The sequence below is a fragment of the Sesamum indicum genome, linkage group LG1 (assembly GCF_000512975.1).
Source record: "Sesamum indicum cultivar Zhongzhi No. 13 linkage group LG1, S_indicum_v1.0, whole genome shotgun sequence".
Taxonomy (NCBI): domain Eukaryota; kingdom Viridiplantae; phylum Streptophyta; class Magnoliopsida; order Lamiales; family Pedaliaceae; genus Sesamum; species Sesamum indicum.
This window is the reverse complement of record NC_026145.1, coordinates 136,147-152,231: the sequence shown is the minus strand read 5'-3', so window position 1 is coordinate 152,231 and position 16,085 is coordinate 136,147. Positions and strand designations below refer to the sequence as shown.

Here is a 16,085-nt window from a genome sequence, read left to right as displayed (position 1 = left end):
CTGATTCTTTCAGAGCCTGGACACAACACTGCCAAGTGTCCTGAAAGAGTGCCAATTGAAACCCAACAGGTATTTGTTCACCTTTTTGTTTCTAACTGTTTCACGCACATGTATTCTAATTTCAGCTTTGTATGACAGGATCAAGCACCTCATGAGGAGGGACATACTCAAAAGGAACAACATAAAAGAATCAAGAAAAAGGTAAGCAATTACAACTATTTATAAATCTGTATTATTTATAATAATGCTGATGATACTTTGTATTAGGCTGGAAAAAGAAAGGCCACTGAACCTACAATGGAATCATTGTCTGAAACTGAATGATTGGAACAAGCTACATCTATTGTAAGTGCACATACACATGAAGTTATATTTGTTACAATTAAATAGTATGAATTTCAGTGTTGAGGACTTCTATTTATGATTATAGGGATCTCGGCATAAAAATATTCTCCCACCATTGCAAGTGCAGATTGAAGATGAGCAACCTGAAGCATGCTTAACACAAATCAAATGCAACCTGCACCTGCACCCCCTCCATCAGTGTTCATGCCTGGCCCATCAATGTTTCAACAATTACAAATGACCAACCCGCAATCAACTTCGCAATCAAGAGTCACAATCCGTGCACCTCCACCTTTTAGAGGCAGACAAATATTTCCATCACTTTCTATAAAGCCATGTTCTAGAACAAGTCAACCAATAGTGAAAGATGGAGGCAGGAGTTTCTAAAGTTAAACAAGTGATTACAAGTTGAATATGACGACATACATAGTTGTGTTTTGTCTACTGTTGTTAGTTTTGACAATGACAGTATTTTGTTGTCTTTTTTACATTAATTACAGTATTTGATAATGACAGTATTTTGTTGTCTTTTTGACATTAATTGAATATCATATACAATTTCTGGTTTTGTAGTTTTCTGGTGCCTTTTCTGGCTTTTGAATATGACAATTACAGTTTTTTATGACTATGTCCATTTCTTATAATTTCGTTATGGCAATTTTCTGGTGTTATTTTTTGGTGCTTTTTCCTTTTCAATTACAGTTTATGGCAATTTAAAAACAGGTAAATTGCATTACAAACAGGGATCTTTCATTTCATTACGAACATGAATATTACATTTCATTACAAATAGGGATATTACAATGCAACACCTACAATTACATTACAACCAAACTAAACCCAGAAAAAAAAAAGAATTAAAAAACAACAGAATAAGTACATGTTAAGCATATGCAACCCACCATACTATATAACTTTCAACACAACTATAAATACCAAAAATATTATTTTTTAACACACATCTACTATTCATTGATTTTGACCTCTCACACATAGCAAAAAAACCCTCTCGTAAACCATGTGTTTTCATCTGGTGTGCAATCGTGTCATAGATAAAATTTTCATTTCATCATGTCATTAAAATCACAACCACATCATTGGCGCCGTCACTGGGAAATATTTGCCTCGACACTGAGTATGAAAACTAGGTCTGGGGCTCGTGACGTCCACGACTTGGACGTGATTCGCGAAGCACAAGTGAACGAGGCGGAACAAGACTCCCCTCGCTAACAGTCGCCACCCCAGGAGATAACCCCTACCTCATGAACAAGTCACCCTCAAAGGGGAGATCCCCCCACCATGTTGACAATCTCCGCCTACGCCCCCCAGGAGAGCACTTCCCCTGGAAGTTCCGCCCAAAGAATCGATGATCCAACTGACACAGGAAGCTTTGCTTGCCCTGATCCGCGACGCACCTACTCGAACAGTGGCACAAGCCGTCGCCCAATTTGTAGCACAACAATCTGCGAATCCGCCCCTCCTTCCCCTAGCAGAAGTTGAGAATTATCCTCATCTCCCGAGGAAGAGGAGCAGAGGCGGGAGGAAGTGAACAATAGATCGCTAGACCTGAAGTTGCACAGACCCAAGATCAAAACCTCCGCGATTGAGAATCATCCGCTCCCCCACCACCTAGGAGAGCCGAGGATCCCTACTTACCATTGGTCGTAGCCCCTCCAAGACGTAGCCCTTTTGCCCCAAACATTCTGGCGAAGCACTTCCAGCAGGCCTCAAGTCTCAAATCTGTCTGAATTTGATGGGACAAGAGACCCATAAGAACACTTAGACAAATTTTATGCCAAAATTGATTGGTACGATCTGAGTGACGCCGCTTACTGGAAGGTCTTCCGTACTACACTCTCCAAACGTGCTTTAGCCTGGTTCAACCAACTTCCAGCTGGAACTATTTCCAGCCTCGAGCAGTTGGTTCAGTGTTTCTTGCATCACTTTTGTATGAACAAAAAAGTTCCAAAAATGATTGTGTTCTATTCACCATCCACCAAAAGGAGGGAGAGACATTGAGAGACTACATGTAAAGATTTGTGGACGCAGTGCATGAGGTCCCCCATGTTAATCATGAGTTGTTGACTAGTATTATCCAACATAACCTGCTACAGGAAGATTCAAGGAATCCAAAGCCGGCAAGCCCTCTAGCACTATGGAAGATTTACTCATGCGCTCCTACAAATACATCCGTATTGAGGATTCTAATACTTTGGATACTTCCTTTAGCAGCAAAAGAAAGGGTCGAGAAGAGGAAAATGAACCGAAAAAGAAAGAAGAATGCAAGCATGTACCTCCGATGAGGTTCGCCCACTATACCCCTTTGAACGCTCCCAGAGGGGAGATATTAGTCGTGGCCGATCAACAAAGACTAATCAATCAATGACCGAGAAAAATGAAAGATAACCCTAAGAGGCTAAAATCCTCAAATATTTTCATTTCCACCGGGACAGAGACATACGACGGAGGAGTGCCATCATTTGAAAAATGAGATAGAAAAGCTGATTCAGCGGATACTTGAAAGAATACGTCAACCAAGGGCGAATCCTTAACCTTGGGACCTAACATCCACATAAACCGACAATGGCGACAACCTCCCTACAATAGGGATTGTTGCTGTAATTTCGGGTGGCTCGGCTGGAGGTGACTCGACCAACGTAAGAAAGGCACTCGCCGAAGTAGCTAGGGGAAACCATTGGGAAGTCCATGTTCAAATTCATAATGTCAATTCAGAACAATGAGATGAGATTTCATTCGGCTGGCAAGACCTGGACCCAAGGAGGAATCAAAACAACGATACCCTAGTCATTTCGGCCACGATCTCCAACTTTTGGGTCAAAAAGATTTTAGTGGATAGTGGGAGTTCAACGAATATTATATTTCATGATGTCTACTTCCAATTAGGGATCGATAATGCGCAGCTTCGGAAGGTAAACACCCCACTCACTGGTTTTAGTGGCGAATGATCGAACCGATAGTGGGGGTGACATTACCGTTATCCTTGGTTCTTATCCAAAGATTTCCACCAAAATGGTAAAGTTCCTAGTGGTGAAGGCTCCATCCACCTACAACGTGTTCTTGGGGAAACTGAGCTTAAACCTCTTCCGAGCAATAGCGTCTACTTTCCACCTAAAACTTAAATTTTCCACTCCCGACGGCGTGGGGGAGGCTACGGGAGATGAAAGAATGGCAAGAGAATGCTACGTGAATACCCTTAAAAGATCGCGTGAGAAACTGAGTGAAGTGGCAGATGAAAAAACAAAGATAAAGATGACTGATAGGAGGCATGAGATAAGAGACGCCGCAGAAGAACACTTAGGAGAAACCTATAGGGAGAAAAGAGTTGAAGCCGTGGAAGAGTTGAAGGTGATCAATCTCTCCTAGGAAGCGAGAAGACAACGAAGATAGGTACAATAATATGCCCATCCACCGAAGAGAGGTTAACTCAATTTTTGAAGGAAAACGAGGAAGTGTTTGCATGGAGCATAACGGATTTCTATGGGATTTCACCTTATGTTATCACTCACCGGCTCAATGTAAATCACGAAGCAAAACCTATAAAGTAGAAAAAAAGGATATTTGGGCTGGAGAGGAATCAAGCGGTAAAAGCAAAAGTGGATAAGCTACTTAAAGCCAAACACATACGGCCGGTGCAATACCCTAAGTGGTTGGCCAATGTTGTGTTGGTCCAGAAGCCAAACAGAAAATGGCGCCTCTGTATTCTTCACAGATTCGAACAAGGTATGTCCGAAAGATCCTTTTCCCCTCCCACGAATTGAGATTTTGGTTGACTCCACCTCCGGATGTGAAATGTTGAGCTTTCTAGACGCGTATCAAAGCTACAATCAAATTCCGTTGGCCCCAGAAGATCAGGAAAAAACAAGTTTTGTCACAAACCAAGGGATCTTCTGCTACAACGTCATGTCATTCAGCCTGAAAAATGCAGGAGCGACATACCAACAACTTGTCAACCACATGTTTAAAAACCAGATTGGTCGAAATATGGAGGTTTTTATAGATGACATGCTGGTTAAGAGCGTGAAAGAGCAAGATCACATCAATGACTTAGAAGAGTGCTTTCAATTATTGAAAGCTTTTGGCACGAAATTAAATCCTGCTAAGTGTACATTTGGTGTGATGGGGGGAAGTTTCTTAGGTACATGATCTCCTAGAGAGGAATAGAAGCAAACCCTAAGAAAATTAACACTATCATGGACATGCCACCGCCAAAGTTGATCAAAGAAGTACAAAAACTCGCGGGGAGGTTGGCATCTCTGAATCGATTCATTTCGCAATCCGCGGATAAGGGCGTACCTTTCTTCAAGGTCCTTCGTGGTGCAACAACGTTTTGGTGGAGCAAAACTAGCCAAGAAGCATTCGATGAGCTAATGAGGTACTTTTCTTCACCGCCTTTGTTGACGAAACTCAAAACAGGGGAAACCCTCTACCTTTACTTGGCGATTTCTGAAAATGATGTTAGCTCAGTTTTGGTACGTCAGGAAAACAGAGATCACCAATGTATTATGTTAGTAAGATGCTGCAGGGGACTGAATCCAAATACTCCCAAATCGAAAAGCTAGCCCTCTCTTTAATCATCGCAGTAGAAAGTTGAGGCCTTAAATTCAATCGCACCAAGGGATAACGTTGACAAACCATCCTTAGAAGCAAGTGTTGTCGAGTCCAGAGCTTTCCGAAAAGATGGTCAAATGGGCGGTGGAGTTAAGCGCAAGTGCTAGCTAATTTCATCATCGAGTTGGCGTACGACGAGGCGAGCATTTCTACGCTTTCCTAGAGTCTGCACGTCGATGGATCGTCCACATCGGCTGGAAGTGGGGCTGGGATAGTTCTAGAGAGCCCTCAAGGAGACAAGTTTGAGTTTACTATAGAATTGGAGTATCCCTCGTCAAACAATAAGGCATAATGTGAGGCATTTTTAGTAGGGGAAGTTAGCATTAGCCACCGGGGAGAAAAAGATTGTCATCTATAGCAACTCGCAGTTGGTGGTTAATCAAATCTAGGGATCCTATGAAACACGAGAAGAAAAAATGGCCAAGTATTCTCTAAAAATGAAAAATCTACTTGAAAATTTCCAAGAGGCCTCTATTGTTCAGGTATCGAGAATAGATAATGTCGTGGCCAACCAGCTAGCCAAGTTAGCAAGCTCGATGGCAGCCATTCGAAACAGAAGAATTACTTTTCTATCGTTGGAAAGAGTTGTGATCGACGAGTGAGAGGAGATTATGTGGGCTGCCCCCCCCCCCGCCCCCCCCCCCCCCCAGCTCCATACGCAATTTCATCAAATTGTTCGCTACGTCGAGACCCCATTGAGTTCAACTTAAAATCAGGCATATCCTCTAAATTCTCACCTAAGTCAAAAGAAGGACACTTAGGCAAACTCATAATTGCGGCAATATGATCGGGAGAATAACCTTCTAGATACGGAGGAAGATCACCCCAAGCGTCAAATACTTTCTCGGCAGGCGGGAAAATATCCACAATAACCCCTCTACCTCGCCCTCCTACCGAACCCCAGAGGCGACGTTGCCTCGAGTGGGGGGGGGGGGGGGGGTGCCCCCCAGTCGTGGCCCCCCTTTTTTGCTCGGTACGCCACCGTCCTCTAGCCACCGAATTCACGGCCATCATTTTCACAATCACCCTTCCCAACTCCACATTTCAAACAAACAAGATGGAAAATACAATGCAAGAGTATCAAATAACAAAGATTAACTAAGGGAGAGAGTTACCTTTGCTTGTCATTGTGGATGGAGGAATGGGGTTTGAAGTTAAGAGTGCAAATGTAAGGAAGAAAGTTGGTGGAAGAACAATTAATGGCTCCCCACCCACTCACCCATTCCCATTTATTAGACTTTGTACATTTTTTTCGATTATTTACTCTCGAACAAAATATCGCACCGGCAAGTACATATTTCATCCGAGAGTGAGGGGTTGTATGATGTATATTGGTAATATACATTTACCTGCAAAGGTAACAAAGTAATTTAACATGAGTGAGGCACATGTCATGCATGTTAAGCGCATACACCCACCACACCATATAACTTTCAACACCATTATAAATACCAAAAATATTATTTTTTTAACACCCATCTACTATTAATTGATTTTGACCTCTCATACATACCAAACAATCTTCTTGTAAACCATGTGTTTTTACCTGGTGTGCAACTATGTGGTAGGTAAAATTTCCATTTTATTCTTTCGTTAAAATCACAACCACATCAATATTATTCAGGCATATTCTGCAAGAAATTTATTATACTTGATGCACTTCACCATAATATCACAGGAGCCACATCTGCATTTAGTCTGCTTTACAAATCAAAACTGATTGGAAAACAAATAAGTCGCTCCACTTGAGGGCACAACCATACAGTTTGAATTTCAAGATCTCTTCTTTGAGGTCTTGTGTTTAAATTTTGGGGTGTGCGTGAGTGGGTCGTCTGCGGAAAAAAAAATAATAAAATAAAATAAAAGTCGCTCCACCTGTATTTAGAAATCAAGCCTAATTTTGACATTTAGAGATGACATGCTAAGAAAGGTACATTACACTACACTGCAGTGGCTAAATATTTTCTGATAAAACTGTGCACATTAAACTCCAATTACCCATGCATTCATTTATAACTAGCTCATTTAAACCAAATAAACAAACAATTATTTCTAGCTCATTGAGGAACGTTTGCACTGCGACTGCAATGAACTGAAGGAATAACGAGCAACAGAAAAATTCACCTGTTAACTAAATGTCAGATATTTCTCCTAGACGCCCACCAGAAAATCAGGAAGAAAAGATAACACTAAAAAGGCTTTTATCGACTAAACCTTAATAACACCTAGTTTTTCTAGTGTTGCTTTGATACCATCCCTGTCACATTTTTCACATTGAACGGTTTTTGGATCGTCGGTTGGTACGACGTGTTCAAGAGGATAGCTTCTGTTGGTATGAATTTTACTTGCACCATTGCACTGTCCTTTCAGGATTACAGTTTTGTGTAGCCCACCAAGCAAAGCCTCATAATCAGAATCTCCACACTCTCCCACGAAAAACACAACATTTGATATGTCTATACCCCATCGAACATGCAAGTACCTGTTCGAAAGTCGTCATTAACAGATAGCAAAAAAATATGTCTTAAAACAATGGTTCTAAGTTGCAAGACTTGGACATATACAGAGATGCAATTAAAATAATGTATCACTAAAAGAACTCCTTATAAACCACTAAAAGAATGGATGATTCTGTACCTAAGGGCTTGAGCTCGAGAAGCCAGAACAGGAATCACATTTATCCTTTCTCCATTTTTACAGTATACAGCATGGCATCGGAGGGCCTGAATTCTCATCAATTTCCTGAGTTCCTTGAAAGGAGGAACCTGCAGCCATATAATAAGTCAACTAAACTGTAAACATCATACATAGCGTGTGAAGTGAGCATTAAAGATTTGGACATATTCCAGGAAACAAAGAAAAAAGAGAAAGGAGTTCAGAGCCATTAATGAAGTACTCCTGATTCCTTTTATAAATGTGAACTTACCAGTGCTGCATCTTGCACTCTAAATTCATAGCAATGTGAAGATCCAGAGTCAAGTTCAGTGATTACAGGTTCACGCTTGTCTTTCACATTATCATTGACAGAAGCAGCCCACCTTACCAAAGTATTCCTCAAGCTCTCTCCACCCCAACGATAATGAATGTGAGACTGATAATCTGAGTCTACCATATACTGTGATTCAGAGGAATTTTGTCCGGGACTTGGAGATGGGTAGTATATTTCACTACCACTGTTGCAGATAAATGCATCAAAATAACTGGACTTTAGACCAGCCTTCTCCAGAAGACAGTTTATTTCAGACATACTCCAAGATGTAGATAAAATGAAGCCAATAGACTGAGGGTCCTTATCCGTCCTACCTGCAGCTTCAACTATTATTTTGGTAATACTTAGAATATCAGCTATTGAATCACTATCCACAGCAATGTATAAGATGAACTTCCTCATCCTCAATGCTGGAAACCTACAATTTTCTGGTTTTTCCATGGACTCGTTTGCTGCCAACTTCAAAGGTGCACTCTTCACCTGGTTTTTCCGGTCAACAGCGGTTTCTTGGCCTTTTAAAACTGATGTGACATCATTCCTCTCACCATCTAATGAAATTTTCAGACTTAATGATAGATCTTGAATATCTCTCAAGGAACTTCCAGGAGAATCAGATTCTGAATCTGCATAGGCATTATCATTTGTTTGCCATTTTGGCTGCCTTTGCTTGCAACTGGTTACTCGGGCTAGATATGTCTTGCAATGCTCGGGCCATGAGAAAAGATGAATATTTTTCAATCCATTATCCCTACATCTGGCCCAAAGTTGCTTATCAGCAACAAGCTTCCGGAGAGCATCAGCAATAGATTGCTGATTATGTGGGTCGACTAGAACACCATTATCAAGAACCTAAAACAATTTTGATGTTAATGTGGAAGAACCTAGCACAAAATATCTTACTACAGTGATGATAAAGAAATGAAAAAGCATATTCAAGTCATGTATAGACTTCTTTTAGCCAACAAACCCGATGAATGTCAACTGGACCTCCATTTTTTGTGGCAACAATAGGCAGGCCTCGAGCTGCTGCCTGCTTAGGGACAATGGATTTCGATCATTGGATTATATATAAAATTTGGATAATCATAGGAAGAGGACTTCGTGGGCACCTCAATTAAGGTGAGACCAAATGGCTCAATAAAAGCTGGATTGATAAAAACACCCTACAAAATCCATTGAGATTAGGCAGTCAATAATAATAGAAAAAAGTCTTATCTTCATGTAATTCACACCTTTGTTTTCGCAGCCAGACGGTATATATCAGGAACATCGGATTGCTTATGATGTTTAGGATAGGCGACATGACCATAAAGGTCATATTTGTCAATCAATTTGAGTATAGAAAGGAGGACAGATGAATTTGTAGTAGACATATCATCGATTGCATCCCTATTTCCCATTATCAAAGTCTGCAACAAATTAAGATAGAAAATAGTGAACCAATTGAAAGCAGGACAAGAAAATTGCCTTTCCACACCACTAAACTAATTTTCTGTTTCTTAGAAGGAGTTTGTGCCATTGAAAAGCTATGACGTACAAGGTTAGCAAGATCCCTCAAGGGGCGACACTCTCCGAAAGCTTTAACCAAAGTGATTAAATTCTTCTTTGGATCTGGCCTAGCAAGAGCAAGTATCATTGGCTTTCGTGGATTGGTAAAGAAACGCATAATCTGCCACAAATTATGAAAACAGAGCTTAAAAATAGCATCAAGTCAATAGTTTTACGCATAAGGGATAAGAAAACCTTAAGACCTCTTCGTTGATAGATATGGAATAAGTTGATTGGAAAACATGGTTATAGCACAATTCTTCCCAAGGAATCATATCCAGAGAAGAGAGAATAGATCAAACCTCTGACCAAATGGGAGGATCTGGAGTTCCAGAACCATCTCCATTTCCTTCTGCTTCTCCATCAATGTCTCCGTCATGTGGAACAACATTACGGAACTCCATTCCAGGGGGAATTACCTGAAACAACATTGGAAATAACTCAAGTTAGCAATTTCATGTGCATGATACAAGAGCTAGAGAGACACGGAGGATGAAGGCCTATTTTCACAGAGGAAAAGGTAAGTGCATCTGAAATGAATGGACATATAGACTTACAAAACAAAATTGAAATTTGTTCGTATGTGGTGAAAAGATGAGTAAAGAGGACGTACAACCATGCGTGGCATGAACCTTCCGTAACAACTAACATTGCGTTTGATTCGAGCGCGAAGTTTACGCTCTAAAACTGGATCAAATCCATCGTACAGACGCCACTGCTCCTCTATTTCCTGTCTTGTGCTGGTAATTATTACTTCAGCATCATCAAGAGTCATCTCCTCAGCCTCTATACGCCGCATTATTTTGTATGTCGAATTTATCTCCTCCCTCGATTGTCTCCCTTGCTTTAAGAGTTGTTCTAGCTTGTCCCGTCCAAGTGAATGGCCAGTGAAAATCATTGGCACATTGAGAGCTCCAGACAAGAGAGCAGCAGAATTTCCTGCATCTGCATAGTGCCCATGAATAGCAATGGGCCAGAGTGGTTGCTCGATGCCAATTTGCTTCCCAAGAACCTTAGACATCTGTAGAATGTGGCCTAATGCACCATCAACAAATTCTGGAATATGGGGCCAAAGAACTTCTTTAGAGAGGTACTTATCTTTTGGACCAAAGGGTATGCGGATTATATATGCACCACCACTCTCCCCAGTTTCATTCATGCTGTTCTCAGGGTTTAATGGATTTAGCATCTCCGTTGGTTCACCATAAGTCCAGTCCACATCTGGTGCCAATACTTGCCTTGTAAGCAAATCAACACGATAAACTCCAGGCATTGAACCCAAGGCTCTGGCTAGTTCCACAACGTACTTTACCTGAAAAACAAAAGTAGAAGCATGTCCCGGAGCGACTTATGTGCTTGTCAACTAACTTATAATTAGATCAAAATCAAGTTAAAAGAAATTGTTGAAAAGTCGGAGCTTGAGTCTACCTGACCTCCTGTATCAGAATCCCGACCAAGTTCCATGTTCTCGCCGCGGATCAAGCCATGAAGACTGCGAGAGAGAGAAAGAGAAATGGAAATCCCTAGATTAATACACCTTACTTCTTTTGTCAACATGAGGATAGAAATTACTTATTTACAACAGAGATATTGTGGGTGATATATAACAATTAACAGGTACTCGTCTTGTAGATCAGAGGGTTGGAGCAATCCCATACCTGATGAGGACAAGATAAAGTTTGTTATCCTTATTTTGAGTAACCAAATTCGCCATCGTATCAACAGAACTAACTCTTTGCATACTTCCTTTGGCAATATCAGCATGAGCTGAAATATCACCAACTATATCCCCCTTTTCTCCTTCTGATAAGTCTTCTGACATATCAGCAGTTGCCTCTCTACGAGCTTTTTCACGTTCAAGATGCCTTTTTGCCCTACGTTGTGCTTCTTCACCCTCAATCTAGAAGTGCAGTTAAGTTGAAAATGTAAAACACAGTAGTTAATTTAGTCAAAGGTAGCTACATAAAAAAGCAAATTCAAAGAGGTAGGGAGCAGGAAAGAGGGCAAATGTTAGCAATGTGGGTAATGAATGACGTATATGAAGAGAAACCAAGTAAAGCAAACCTGTTTCTTCCTGCGGGCCAAGGTCCAAATCCTCCAACACATATTCTCCAACCTTGTGTTTCTCTCCTCAGAATTCCTAATTGATGATGCCTAAAATCATAAGGGAAAACAGATTGATAAGCCTAAACACACAAGTATAGGAAATAAATGATATGCATGAGAAGTTGGGGATGGAATGCAATCAATGGTCACATGCATTATATGTATATGTATATTATAATACAAGAGTATACGCACCCGAACCCAAGAGCGGTGGAGATCGGTCTCATTGAAGCCGGTGATGACTTCTTCAACGAAGTATTGGGCGGGGCTGAAGCGACCTCTCTCACGCAACAGGAGAGATGATTTCTGATCGTCGATGCCGGTATCCACGTCGAGGATGGCCTCCAGGTAACTGTTTATCCAGTCATTTCCCGCCATTTGAATTTTTTGGTTCTCTTTCCTTAATAATAACAAAGTGATATGCAAAGAGGCGTTGTGAGTGAGGGGAATGAGAGAGAGTATTTGGATGAGATGGGTGTGATTTTGATAGAACGACCATTCATACAATCATTCATTCATTTCATTAGTATAGTGATGAGAGAGAGAGTTTTGTTATGGAGAGAAGAAAGAAAGAAAGAGGCGATCATTGCCAGGTGGTGGAGGAAGCAAGTACTAGCGAGAGAGGTTTGTTCGTTTGAGACGGATCCGCTTATGACTCTTCTCCGCTGCGTTGTCCCAACTCAAACTACTCAAATCCTCTCTTCTCTTTTCTTGGCCCAACCCAATAACAAAAACAGCCCCTTCAATTGATTGACCCAAATAACACACCCACACCACTGAATATCTTAATTTCTTGCTTTAGACAAAGAACCATATCCATACGTAGCAGAAGGTGGAAGAAAGGTATAGAATCTTATAATAATATTACTACTAATGTCTGTCTGTCTCTGTTTGTCTCTCTTTTCTCTTTACATATCTCAACTCTCTCTCAACACACACCGTCTATTCACTTATAAGGAATTCCTTCAATTTATAACCCAACCCCGTCCCTTCACATGCAACTTCAACTAATTAAACAAACATCTGCTGCTCCATCTGAAAAACAAAACACCTCTTACTCACTTCCATGGCTTTCATGTTGGGTTATGTTTTGGGTTTTGCTTTTGGCATTAGTTTGATTGTGGGTTTTGCTCGCTACCAGAATGTCAGATCAAAACGTCGCACTCATCTGGTATCCAATTTCACTACTCATTTAAATTTTCATTTACAGATTAACATCATTCCATCTCTCTGTCTCTCCATTGAAATTCTTCAAGCTTTCTTCTTAGGCAGCCGCAATTGCAGCTTTTGCAAGGATGACAGTTGAAGATTCCAGGAAACTCTTTGCCGATCAATTCCTCCCCCCTTGGGTGGTCTTTTCACAGAGACAGAAGGTCACTTGCCATTCCCCCTCTACAAATTTTGCATCCTTCTTTTTGGATATATATTTACTCTACTGTAGTAAGCAGCTTTCCTTCATGCCTTCCCCTTACTCTTTTTTCAATCCTTGCAGTTAACTTGGCTCAATCATCAACTTGACAAAATATGGCCTTACGTTGACGAGGTTATTTCCTTTCCTTTACTGTTTCTTTTTTGTATAATTCGTTTATTTTGTTTCTGAAGCGTCCTTCTGTTGCACAGGCAGCATCCGAGATTATAAGAAACTCTGTCGAGCCAATTCTTGAACAATACAGATCAGCAGTTTTATCATCTCTCCAGTTTTCTAAGTTGACTCTTGGTACGGTGGCACCTCAGTTCACAGGTCACTTCAATTTCTTCTCATGTACCTCGCAAACAGTTTACTTCCTTGTAATCTTGCATTGGCGCGCTATTGTATGGACTTTGGGGACGAAGAGAAATGGGTGGACTTAGATGTGATATAAATTTAACTGCACTATCACATCGCAGGCGGCACAAGTCTCTTTAAAATGTCTCAGCATTTAGCATGCATGGCCCACGACTTTGCTCTTCTTTTTTGTTATTTGATATGCACTGTTAGTGTCGTTGGAAAAGGATCAATTTTGAAGAATTGAAATGTTCAACTATAACTCTGTCAGCCCACTTAAATTCAATTGCAACTTTTTTCTTAGCTGGTTTCTACCCGTTAAGTTTGTCTCAAAATTCTCGGATTGAGAATGTATGGCTGGCATGCATGCCAAGTAAAGCCCAAAAGTATGTGATGCATCCTAAAGTGAGTATGTTGATCCTATTTTTTCCTATGTAGACTTTGTTTAATAGTCGTGCATTATTTTGTGGCAAATAGGAGTTTCCATCCTTGAAGGTGCACCCGACGAGATAATTATGGAATTAGAATTGCAGTGGGACGGAAATCCTAAATTCATACTTGATATTAAGACTAGAGTTGGAGTGGCACTACCTATACAGGTAATAGCAACTTTTACCATGACTTGACATTACTCTTGCTCTATCCTGTCTCTGACTAAATCTTTTCTTTGACTGCAGATAAAAAATATTGGATTCACTGGGGTATTCAGGTTAATATTCAAACCATTAGTTGACGAGTTTCCTTGTTTTGGAGCTGTTTGTTATTCCTTGAGAGAAAAGGTGATTCCTTAACATTATTTTATTTTATTTTTTATTTGTTCAGAAACAATCCCTAGAATAGATTATGGCCAAGTTTTGAGCATGTGTTTTAAGTGTATTCTAACAATTGGCTTGGGGAGGAACTTGCATATCTAAAATGTCTTCCACATGGATTTACTGAAAGTGATACTTGAATGCACTATATTGTCAAACTAACTAGACTCTTTGCACTTAATTTGGAGGTCACGTTTTTGTGTGTCTACATGCAGAAAAATCTTGACTTTACCCTCAAAGTGGTTGGTGGTGAGATATCAGGAATTCCAGGGATATCTGATGCTCTTGAGGTTTGAAAATTTCTCATTAAATTCTCTTCACATTTGTTAGTACAAGACTCTTAGACAGGGTTCTAATAATTTTTCTGGAGGAACATTGGATAGTGCTCTGGGGAAGTCATAGAAACAAGGGAGATCCTCAAATAACGTAAAAGCCATACAAGAAAAAGGGAAATCCTCACGCAAGTAAAAGGGAAGGAAGACATGAAGCTTATGGTGTAACTGTGTAAAACTTTTTTTTTCTAAGGGAAGCCCTCAGTTCAAAATCCTAACTGATGACCACAGTGCATTCAACTTAAATTCTATGTCCCTAGTATTGGTGCTCACTTCAAGGTGTATATGAAGAATGACACGTTCGTTTTTGTAAGGCATCGTCTTATCTTGTTTTAATAGGAAACAATACGAGATGCTATTGAAGATTCTATTACCTGGCCAGTCCGTAAAATCATACCCATATTACCAGGAGATTACAGGTCAACTATCTCTTACCCTTGATCAAAACAGGCATTTTGTTTCTTTGAATTATGTATCTCACATGAAGTCTCTGCATCTTTTTTCTTGTTACAGTTACCTAGAGTTAAAGCCAGTTGGAACTTTGGAGGTGAAGCTCATAGAAGCTAAGGAATTATCAAATAAAGACATAATTGGTAAATCCGATCCTTTTGCAGAGTTATTCGTTCGTCCTCTACGTGACAGGATAAAGACCAGCCAAACGATCGTAAGAATCTTGGCCTTAATTATTTGTTTGATTTTTTCTTATTCTCTAGTTTGTGGTAAAATTCCATCACATTTTTCAGAACAACCAAACAAATCCAATCTGGAATGAGCACTTTGAGTTTGTTGTAGAGGATGTATCTACTCAACACTTGACCATAAGAGTTTACGACAATGAAGGAATTCAAGCTTCTGAATTTATCGGTTGTGCTCAAGTGCCGCTCAGCGAGCTTGAGGCAGGCAAGGTGAAAGTTGTGTGGTTGAAACTGGTGAAGGATCTGGAGATCCAAAGAGACCAGAAAAACCGTGGCCAGGTGAGCTAGCCAAAACCGATCTTTTCATGTGTGGAAAAAGGTCACTCCATGAATGTACTCTCATGAGTGTATCATTTGGTTTGCTATTCATGGGATTTTCTCACAATTCCATCACTGATTTGGTTTAGATCTAACTCTGAGTGTAGGTGCATTTGGAGCTCCTGTATTGTCCTCTCAATGCTGAGAGTGAATTTTTTAATCCTTTTGACCCCAACTTCAGATTAACGACCGTGGAGAAGGCCTTTAAACACGTGATTGATGAAGCAGAGTCAACTGATCCTCTGAAATCTACTTCCCAGATGAAAAAGGATGTCATTATTAGGGGAGTTCTATCAGTGACAGTGATCTCTGCTGAGAATTTGCCAGCTAAAGATCTCTTGGGAAAATCTGATCCTTTTGTTGTGCTAACAATGAAAAAGTCTGAACAGAAGTACAAGACTAGGGTAAGAGTTTAATTGTTTCTTGGTTGTTCTTGGCCCTCTGGAAAAATGAAGTGTTCTCACTTTCGCCTGTACATTTTTGCTATTAACCAACTTCGTGAAGCTTGATCAAGAAAGTTTTTCCATCTTTTATTAAATTTTCTTC

At 40.3% G+C, this 16,085-nt stretch overlaps 2 protein-coding genes and 1 long non-coding RNA gene across 5 annotated transcripts in view; 2 read left to right on the top strand and 1 right to left on the bottom strand.

Annotated features, from left to right (window-relative positions):
- Window positions 1-694, top strand: LOC110012834. The gene is made up of 4 exons (XR_002288040.1): window positions 1-69; window positions 139-201; window positions 268-345; window positions 431-694. It is a non-coding gene; the product is annotated as an uncharacterized LOC110012834 (long non-coding RNA).
- LOC105172946 (probable sucrose-phosphate synthase 1) lies at window positions 6,966-12,424 on the bottom strand. Its single transcript, XM_011094926.2, has 13 exons — window positions 11,813-12,424; window positions 11,576-11,665; window positions 11,170-11,411; window positions 10,940-11,003; window positions 10,125-10,823; window positions 9,814-9,930; window positions 9,501-9,632; window positions 9,196-9,372; window positions 9,073-9,126; window positions 8,931-8,993; window positions 7,901-8,812; window positions 7,612-7,739; window positions 6,966-7,456 (listed from the first exon to the last, which is right to left on the bottom strand). Exons 1-13 carry the CDS (start codon window positions 11,993-11,995, stop codon window positions 7,183-7,185), a joined length of 3,135 nt encoding a protein of 1,044 aa, XP_011093228.1. The 5' UTR covers window positions 11,996-12,424; the 3' UTR covers window positions 6,966-7,182.
- Window positions 12,545-16,085, top strand: part of LOC105171571 (synaptotagmin-5) — a 4,441-nt gene continuing 900 nt past the window's right edge. Inside the window, exons 1-11 of one of the 3 annotated variants that reach the window (XM_011093814.2) lie at window positions 12,545-12,788; window positions 12,886-12,990; window positions 13,110-13,160; window positions 13,238-13,334; window positions 13,860-13,981; window positions 14,060-14,161; window positions 14,410-14,484; window positions 14,866-14,945; window positions 15,040-15,190; window positions 15,270-15,500; window positions 15,647-15,943. In XM_011093814.2, coding sequence (XP_011092116.1) covers window positions 12,684-12,788; window positions 12,886-12,990; window positions 13,110-13,160; window positions 13,238-13,334; window positions 13,860-13,981; window positions 14,060-14,161; window positions 14,410-14,484; window positions 14,866-14,945; window positions 15,040-15,190; window positions 15,270-15,500; window positions 15,647-15,943 — 1,416 coding nt within the window. In that variant the 5' untranslated portion in view covers window positions 12,545-12,683. Of the gene's footprint in view, window positions 12,789-12,885; window positions 12,991-13,109; window positions 13,161-13,237; window positions 13,359-13,859; window positions 13,982-14,059; window positions 14,162-14,409; window positions 14,485-14,865; window positions 14,946-15,039; window positions 15,191-15,269; window positions 15,501-15,646; window positions 15,944-16,085 lie in introns of all 3 variants that reach the window. The other 2 variants (XM_011093111.2, XM_020697631.1) reach the window with 2 other exon arrangements.

Excerpts from the sequence above, each read along its gene's own strand:
- LOC105172946 (XM_011094926.2), bottom strand. The coding sequence starts at position 11,995 with ATGGCGGGAAATGACTGGATAAACAGTTACCTGGAGGCCATCCTCGAC. Across the intron at positions 11,666-11,812 it reads TCCACCGCTCTTGGGTTCGG|GCATCATCAATTAGGAATTC; the intron begins GTGCGTATACTC and ends TTATGATTTTAG. Across the intron at positions 9,931-10,124 it reads GGTTCATGCCACGCATGGTT|GTAATTCCCCCTGGAATGGA; the intron begins GTACGTCCTCTT and ends ATGTTGTTTCAG.